The sequence below is a fragment of the Vigna umbellata genome, chromosome 1, assembly GCF_029865625.1.
Source record: "Vigna umbellata cultivar VRB3 chromosome 1, Vumbellata_1.0, whole genome shotgun sequence".
Classification (NCBI taxonomy): domain Eukaryota; kingdom Viridiplantae; phylum Streptophyta; class Magnoliopsida; order Fabales; family Fabaceae; genus Vigna; species Vigna umbellata.
The window spans coordinates 66,656,731-66,666,635 of record NC_142165.1 but is presented as its reverse complement, the minus strand read 5'-3'; the positions used below and the strand labels follow the sequence as shown (position 1 = coordinate 66,666,635).

General features: G+C 36.2%; 1 protein-coding gene across 2 annotated transcripts; it reads right to left on the bottom strand.

Annotated features, from left to right (window-relative positions):
- Window positions 1–397: 397 nt before the first annotated feature.
- LOC124819413 (Pentatricopeptide repeat (PPR) superfamily protein) lies at window positions 398–9,213 on the bottom strand. 2 transcript variants are annotated; one of them, XM_047290932.2, is made up of 5 exons: window positions 8,605–9,213; window positions 8,157–8,357; window positions 7,755–8,006; window positions 4,711–6,828; window positions 398–1,397 (listed from the first exon to the last, which is right to left on the bottom strand). In XM_047290932.2, the coding sequence occupies exons 1-5, from the start codon at window positions 8,639–8,641 to the stop codon at window positions 715–717; spliced, it is 3,291 nt and encodes a 1,096-aa protein (XP_047146888.1). In that variant the 5' UTR covers window positions 8,642–9,213; the 3' UTR covers window positions 398–714. The 2 variants fall into 2 exon arrangements, with proteins under 2 accessions (XP_047146888.1, XP_047146887.1); XM_047290931.2 differs by having other exon boundaries at window positions 4,711–6,834; window positions 8,605–9,207.
- Window positions 9,214–9,905: the final 692 nt, after the last annotated feature.

Here is a 9,905-nt window from a genome sequence, read left to right as displayed (position 1 = left end):
CCTAAAGGATAAGAACTAAAAAGTACCTAAATTTGAAAGAGAAACTAAAAACAAAATCGTTTGATAGTTTAAAGACTAAAAACATATTTAACCCTTTAAAATATTATATACTATCAATATTTCAAGAACTTGGTGAAAAACATTGTCATTCGTAATTTGAAAAAAAAAGTCTTAACCACTCAAGTTACAAGAATATCACTGAAATACAGTTACATCAAACCTTATAACCAAAGTTTTGAAATAATAAATAAATAAAATAACCAAATTTGAAATGGATTTTCAACGTCTGGAATTTTTTGGTTCAATTGTAATCATGATTTCTAAACTTTATCCCACAATTTAAGCCCATCTGTCTGCTTAGGGATCTCTACTACCAAAGGATTTAACCAGAATCCAATGAACAGGCAGCAACTGTAAGTTATTCTCAACCATGATATCAGACAGTGACAACATTTTCTGATCTGAATACATGTCTCCGGACAAAGGCCAAAATAATGATTCGCCTCATAATAAGAGTACAGTTACAACGAAAATATTGCAGGGCTAAAAATAATAACTGAAGGTCAACATATACAAAAGACACATGATCAAGACATGCACCTAAAGACAAACTAAAAACAGAAAAATACGGCAAATAGCATGTCAGTGCCCAGAATGCATCAGAACATCAGAGTGGAGAACTGTGTGGGAGCATTATCAGCACCTGGTTATTTTCTACCTTCTCTGAGGACCCACTGATGTACAGCATACTAGTTGTATCCAGTATGGTCTGCTCTTGACCTTCCTTTTTTCTCTCTTGATGTCTGCAGGATATCTTGCTGGAGAGTTCCATTCTTTTGCAACCTCTCCTTTTACCACTTGGGCTGCAGGGGATTCAGGACCCAGAATGGAGTTAACAGTGGTCAATCCAGAACCATTCTTTTCCGAAACTTTACTAGTCTTCTCAGCCCCTGAGTTTTCAACTGATTTTGGAGATTTTGGCTTGTTGCTATGGGCAGCCTCACCCAAGAGGCTCTTCAGAGGTGTGTGCTCCTTACTGGTGCTCCAGTTTGTCACCTTGGCTATTATTTCTTCATTCCTCTTCCTCTCTTGAGACTCACCAACAACCTGATTTATAGTGGGAAACCAACCAGCCTGTGAAGTGGAATCTGATTGCTGTGGATTCTGTCCCCTCTGGACTTCAGAAGCAGTGGCTTTTGGGCTAACCTGCATAGGTTCAACCAACGTCATGAAAGATGGTGGCTCAAACATTTCCGATTGATCAGACTGCTGTCTCTCAGGTGCAGCTTTTGAATTGTTCAAGTTTGGCTTTCCTGCTTCCGTTAATGCCAGCAAACCAGTTGATGACAAGGTTTCAGCATCAATAACTGCCGGTGCATCAGATTGCATTGAGAGAACTGCATAATGGATTATGAAAGAAAAGGTAAAAAACAAAGTTTTACTCAAAAATAGTCATTAAGTATTTTAGCTTTAGTGCTTCATGCAGATAACGCAAACTAAGGACTAACCCAAAGAGATGGATCCGCTTTTGACTTTTGACAAGGAAAATACATTCCTACAAAGGATGAGGATGAGAAAATGGATGACGCCAAACCAACAGATTAATATAATCGGTGGAAAACACGAGACAAGATCTAGGCACGCATCTTTGTAAGCATGAAAGATCTAGACAATTGCACACAGGCATAATAGCCAGTATGTATGTGTCTTTCATGTCTATTAGTTTATGTAGAAGAACTCTTCCATTCTAATAAACTATGCTACAATATTTGCTACATGCGATCTTTTCACCTAAAGTATGAACCGCAATTTGTGTCCTGAGAAATTAGATGCAGATTAAGGACTTTCACTCCTGTCAGATTAGATATGGAAAAACAGTTCCAGAGACGAAGGTAATTATTGTGTTTGAATCTCGGATCTTTAATCTCTAACTACAGCAAAGAAAGAAAAGGAAAGACCAGAAAAGGGAACAACTTAGTTGGGATGTCATTGCTCCATTGTGATGTCTTATATGTCAGTCTTTCAAAAAAGAAAAAAAGAAAAATTCTTGAATCAACACATAACTTCTCTTTAACACTGCATCTGTTACGTACTCAGGTACGTAAACTAGCCAAATACACCCTTTCACACTCTCACACACACACACGTAATAGAACAATTCTCACACAAGTAATAGAACAATAAACTAATGATAATGGATGAATGAATCTCTTTTATTGATGGTAATATCTGAATAAACAAGGGTAAACAATAATTGGGAGCATAACCTCCTTCAATTACTTTGGGAGCATAACCTCCCTCACAAGACAATAATGTCTGTCACAAAACTCAATAATAAAAAACATGTCCTTAACCCTAGACTCTAACTTTATTTATATTAATTATTTCCCGCCCATCTCTTATTAAATATATCTCTAGAATATATCTGCATTTAATATAAATATCTTTATATTTAATATTTAATATAAATATCCCTATATTTAATATAAATATCTCTCCGTATATTATCCTAGCATATATCCTTAATTATAAATATCTTATATTGAATATTTCCCTAAATATATATTATTTACTCTAATTAACTTATACTATATTTATTTACTCTAATTAACTTATACTAAATATTCTCTCTGCTCATATACTTTCCAACCCTTATTATTACCCCTACCTTATATCGTAACATTACACCCCGCTGCAAAACAACCTTGTCCTCAAGGTTGGAAACAGGGAGCTTGATCTCATGGCTCCTCATCAACTCATGTCTGGAGGTTCGGGTGGTGGTAAAACCTTCTCTAATGTCTTCCATTCTTCGTCCAGCATTCTGGTTACCACTTCTCCTGAATCATAAGCCCTGAGGGAATGGTTTTCAATGTCTTTCAGTACTTCACGTCGCTCTCTTCCTTCTGCCAGTGTACTAAACACTGCAAGCCCCCTGTTCTTTTTGTCGGCCCATCTCTTCACAGACTCCATTGTTCTCTCTAGGGATGGCAAAAAAATCTGCGCCCGCGGATATCCGCGGATAAAATCCGCGACGGATAGTTGGTACCCGCGGATATTTACTATCCGCCGGTTGCGGGTAGCGGGTTTTTTAATACCCGCTTATAAACGGGTCGGGTGCGGGTATTATACTATCCGTATCCACGGATATCCGCTACCCGCAAAAAATAAAAATAAAAATTTAATTTATATTTTATTAAGTTAAATTTAATTAAAATTAACATTGATTTATATTTTATAAAGTTAAATATAATTAAAATTAAATTTTAATTTATATTTAATTTAATATATATTATATTTTATATATTTTTTGTAATTTTATTTAAATTTTATTATAATATTTTATAAAAATATATTTTTTTAAATATTTATGGGATATCCACGGGTATCCACGGATATCCGCGGGTTTTAAAATATCCGCGGATATTTTTTAAGCGGATATCCGTGCGGGTAGCGGGTCGGGTAGCGGGTGGATTTTTTTTTGTCGGGTCGGGTTGCGGGTAGGCACTATCCGTGCCCGACCCGATCCGTTGCCATCCCTAGTTCTCTCTAGGGTATGGATTCTTCCATCTGCCCTTCCTTCCAAAGCCTTCATTCTTCCTTCCAATACTAGACCGTTTGGTTCAGGTAGTTTTCTCACGTTCGGTTCTGGCCGTCTCCTCCCGTTTGGCTCGGTAAGTCCTCTCTCTGTAGGTTCTGTCCGTTCTTTCACATTCGGATCCAGCAGTCTGCTATCGTTCGGCTCTGGCAGTTCGCTCAAGTTCGGATCCGTTAGTCCATTATCGTTCGGTTCCAGCAGTCCCTTCCCATTTGGAGCTTGGACTTCATGGCGTATTCCACTCAACTCTGCCTTCAACCTCCTTAGGGACAACTCCATGTTCTTTACTCTCTGCCCCATGCTCTCCAGTTTCCCTTCAACTGCAGGCATTCTTCCCTTCATGATGTCTTTCACTCGTCTCTATTAGGATCCAGTAGTTTCATCCCTTGACGATCAGGTAGGTTGGACCAATTGTTACGTACCTGAGTACGTAAACTAGCCAAATACACCCATTCACACTCTCACACACACGTAATAGAACAATAAACGAATGATAACGGATGAATGAATCTCTTTTATTGATGGTAATATCTGAATAAACAAGGGTAAACAATAATTGGGAGCATAACCTCCTTCAATTACTTTGGGAGCATAACCTCCCTCAAAAGACAATAATGTCTGTCACAAAACTCAATAATAAAAAACATGTCTTTAACCCTAGACTCTAACTTTATTTATATTAATTATTTCCCGCCCATCTCTTATTAAATATTTCTCTAGAATATAACTGCATTTAATATAAATATCCTTATATTTAATATTTAATATAAATATCCATATATTTAATATAAATATCCATATATTTAATATAAATATCTCTCCGTATATTATCCTAGCATATATCCTTAATTATAAATATCTTATATTGAATATTTCCCTAAATATATATTTATTTACTCTAATTAACTTATACTATATTTATTTACTCTAATTAACTTATACTAAATATTCTCTCTGCTCATATACTTTCCAACCCTTATTATTACTTCTACCTTATATCGTGACAACATCATATTACCTCGTTTCATTGACTAGCCCTGGCATATTACAATAGCCATACTAGAGAATGGATCAAAACAGTACAGATGCGTTTTATTAAAAACAATAAAGTATACCTGAAACAGAGCCCCAGTTGCCTTCCAAACTGTCACACCGGCTACCTGAGTCAACAGAAGCATCAACTCTGGATGAACCATGTTTAAACAAATTATTTGTTTGATCTTGAACAGGCACAACACTGATTCTAGGCACTTCCTTGCAAGGCTCTCCATCAGGATTATCTTCGGAATCAGGTTCAGCAGTTAAAGGAGATGTATACTTCCTGGCAAGGTCTTCTGCAGCCTTCACTAATAGTCCAGCATCCTGTGCATGATGAGACTCGGTAGATGTATCAACAGATTTGTTATATTCTTCATTGAGTTTGATATTAACATTGATTTCATCTTCTTTTGTGTCTCTCTGGGCACCTAGTAGTGGGCTTATATCTCTGCACTTTGTACCACTTGATTTGCTCACAGGCCTATCAAGCACCATGTCTGAAGACTCGGAAATAATTGGGCTTTCAAAATGATTGGTAGCAGATTTAGGCAATGAAGTATCAGCTACAATTGGGCTTTCCTTATATTGAGCATGAAGCACATGACCTTGTACATTTTCTCCAAGTTCATTGGCAGCATTGCTCTTATCAGCACCATCATGCTCAAATAAGTCCTCTGATAGCTTGTCTTCAGATTGCAAGATGTCATCAGGTTGAAGATCTTTCAATATAATTTCAATAGCATCTTCTCCAGTAGCTCGTATAACCTTTCCATCCGAAGCTACATGATGATTTGGACTATCTATTACGTTAATTACACTAACTGTTTCACTGATTGCAGACCCAAAGGATACCTCCCTCTGATTCTCATTAGACGGGCCCATTAAACTACCTTCTGGTAAGCTTTTCTGTGCATAATTTTTACCAGCATCATCAGTTCCATGCACTTCAGAAAAATGAATCATATGACTCTCATTCTCCTTAGTTTTCATAGCATTCATAGATGGAACAATTTCATCCTGTGTTTGATAACTTTCAACTGTGAGCTTCACTGTAGAAACATCAGTATAATCTTCAGCATGCATTTCTTTAGATGTAGGCTCACTGTTGAGACTCTCCATCCCCATGCTACTACCTATAACATCTATATTCAGAGAGATGACCTCACTTTTTTCACTCAATTGGCTTGTGTTATAATGAAATTTATTTTCCTTCGTAACTCTGTCATTTATGTCATCTCCCTCATATTTCAATGACTCAGATGAGTGTAGGAAAGGATTTTGGTATGCCACACCTTTGTGATCTTTAAAGTCTTCATACGCACTCTGAGAATGTGCTCCATCATCAGGTTTATCATTGCATGTCGGAAGCAGATCAACATTAGCATTTCCTTCTCCATTTGCGGGCAAAATCTTGTCATCATTGGAAGTAGCAAACTGCACCACATATGCAGACTCTACCTGAGAATCATGTGTGATTACAGTTGAGTTTAACTTTAGAGGAAGGCTATCTGGGGACAACAAAGAAACGGACTCAGCTTCATTCTTTTCCTCCAGATTAACAGCTTCATCTCCTACTTGATGATCCACGGAAACCTCATCACTAACTACTATTTTAGACACTTCTTCACTCATTTTACCAACACTATCAGATGGTTCCACAATTTCAACAGTGTCTCTGTTGTAATTACTCACAGCACCATTCTTTTCCTCCACACGAACAGCGCCATCACCCGCTTGATGCTCCTCACGATCTACATCACTGACTATCATATTAGACAATGCTTCACATGTTTCACCGACAATGTAAGCAGATGATTCCTCAATTTCAACAACATCTCCAGCAGAATTAATCTCATTCTTTCCTTCCAAATTAGTCTTCTTTGTAGCAGACATCAAACTGCAATCTGTCACATTCTCAACAGCATAGATATTCTTTACTGACAATATGTCAGGCATGGCTTCAGCCTTGCCGGGAGGTGAATCACTGGACAAACCAAGAAAAACTTCACTGTCCACAGTAGCAGATTCTTCAGTCCTCAGGTCTGCAGTGGAACCTGATAATGGGTCCACGGTAGGGCCTGACAATTGACCTTGCAACCCCACTGTATTTCCCACTCCAAAACTTTCATTTTGTAGAATATTAGGATTTTGAGTTTGGCTGTCATTAGTTGACTTGTCAATGAACGGACTCATATCTGCAGCTGAAAAACAGACCATCAGACATGATAGAACCACAGAAAAAACAAATCACTCAGTAAGAGAGAAATTGTATGAAAAAATGCCTACTCAATACTGGAGGATATCAATTTCGGAAAATAATGTAGTTGTGTGTGCATCAATACACTTGTGCTAACCGGGATATGTGCATCAATATCTTTTCAAAAGTTTGAAAATCCAAAAACTGATTTTCTTGATTGAAAGTATGTAGTAAAGTTTGAAAAAAATAGTTACATATATATAAAAATTGCAAAATAGAAAGGTACAGAAAAGGCATTCCGGATTGAGATATATGGGTATTTACTCAGAAATTGTCTAAGATCCATAAAAATCAAAACATTCAATTGTTCCCCCTTTTAATATAATTTTACAAGATTAATGAACTTAAAAGGTATACCCAAGGTAAAAGCTTCACTGCTGCAATTACCTCATTTTCATAAGAAAATATTCATTTACATTCAACATAGATCAGCAGTATTATCATATAAACTCATAATTTCTATGAAACTGTAGAGAATAAATCACAATCTTAAAATATCATAACATCTTGATAGACTAAGAACTGGTAGATTCCACCAACACACACACGTAATCTTTTAGTGCCAACCCTTTCCCTCAAAAATTTAGTGCCTAAATTTATAACAGTAACAAATTAATTCAAAATTCTGACACTCATAAAAGGTTAGCTATCGTTGAACAATTGAATGCAGGAGGAATTGTGCACTTTTAGTTGCATCATGTCAGTATGGACGCTCATATGCAAAAGTCATGTGAACATATTTTTCCTAATCATGAAATAATCAGGCACGAATATTTTACCGTACCACATGCCAAAACACGGTACATAAAGTAAAACCTAGTCAAGTTAATATAAGGAAATGTTATGTAAAACCCATCTTCGCACCATTCAAATCTTTGTCTTTAGAAATTCCTGAAAATTTGGGTCCTTTAATGTCTACCATTTCCATATCAGCTCCTGCGTCCAAACTATCTTGCAACCGTTCCTTAATATCTGGATTTGATCCACTGTCCGAAAAGTCTGCAACTGCATCTGAAAACACCTCATCTTCCGATCTAATAAACTTCTCTCCGTTTCCTGCACTACCCTTCTCATTGTTGCCTGTCTCCAAGGAATTTGAGACTGACAAAACCAAACCTAATAAAATAATAACAAATTAACAAACGATCTATTTTGGAATGTATGATAATTCGAAGGCCGTAAAAAGTTCGGATTAGTTAGATTTACTTCATTTCCTGAGTTTCTCACTATCAAACCTAAAATACTACAAAAAAGAAGGAAACTCACCTGGTGTTTTGTGATCATCATCAGAAACATGTTCATCATCTGAGCCATTCAAATTGTGCTGTCCCTCAGAGACGGACAGCTTGTAACCTTCAATGGTTCCACAGATCTTCTTGTGAGCACGCCTGTGTTTGGCACTTGGATGTGGATTTGGAAATGGCCATCCACATTTGTGACACAAATGGACCGGATGACTGTCGTGCCCTTCAACATCCAAATTACAAAACAAAAGAAGACCATAAAAATCTTCACCTCGAGAAAACTCCAAAAAAGAGCTGGACACAGATTCCAAAACCAGACACCCCAGAAAGAAAGGCAAAGACTTTTCAAACCAGAACACCAACCCAACAAAACCCAGAAAGAGAAATAATATATTAATGGAACATAGAAAGGGAAAGATAGAGAGAATGAGAAAATAAAAAAGGGGGATGAGAATGCGAAGAAAAAGCACCTGCAGTTTCAATTCTTCTCTGATCTTGGTTATCCATTACCAGTGAAAGAGTAAGAAAACCCAACCAACAAAGAAGAAAAGAGAGGCTAGAAAAACCAAAACTTTAGTGGAATGGAAGTAGAACAGTAAAAGGGTTGAAGTCTCAGAGTAAGATCAACAGAGAAGGCGCAAAGAAAGAAGAGGGTAATTACAGTAGAAGTGGAGTGGTACAGTGGTTTGGAACACCAGCATAAAAAAACAAAAGGGCCCGCACCCATGTGGACAACGAATGTCACTCACACTGTTCACAAACACGAAACTTCCGTTTCCATCTCGCTTCTCCTCTTCAAACACTTGTACATTCGTACAAGAAAAAAGGGTAACTCAGTCTTTTCGTGCCCTTCTCGGGGGTATAACTGTCGTTAACGTACAATACTTAGTTCCACATGCAATGCACGTGCCTCTGCCCGTGACGACCTTTCCCCCGCTATGGATACGGTTACATTGCTGTGACAGTGTGGAAAATGACGGCCAATGGGGTTGGTGGATGTAGTAAAAGGTCTCTGATGTTGTGATGTGGTGAATACGTACGGTGTGTCCACGTTAGCTTCCAAAACCATAGGGTTGCTACGTTTTCTAGATTATGAGAAAAGTATGTCCCCTCCTACGATGTACTCTTTGTATTTTTTTTGTTTGTATGTAAGAAACACTGGTTAGCTGCTATTATATGCGTTAGGTGTGACAACGAAGTGCACACTTTTGCAATCTCGTATCCATTTAAAAAGAAAATCATCCTTATTTTTATATCTAAATTTGACGTTATCATTTTATTTTTTTTCTATCATTACCGAGTTTTATATCTAAATCATGTGTGTACTTAATTTTTTTGTATTGCTTTAAGATTTAAATTTTCGATTAATCCTTTTTTTTAAATTTGATACTTATTTTTTTTAAAAGATGTGATGTAATTTAATATTTTTATTAATATTGTAATAATGATATTAACTTATGTGTAACATATCTGGTCGTGATTTATTTTATTTTTCTTATTTTGTTTATTTTTTTAACTTCTTAAAAAATAATTATCATGCATATGTCATGTCACATGATAATACTATATTGTATTGTTGGGACAAGTATCATATTAAAAATTTAAATTTAGTTTTTTTATATTTGTTATTTTGTTTTAATTTAATCTCATTTTTTTTAAGTAGAAGAATTTCATCTTTTCAAACTAAAACCAAATATAATTTTTGTATAAAAGTTATAATGATATTTTTAATAAAATTGATATTTTTATTAAATATTTTTAATAATATTAA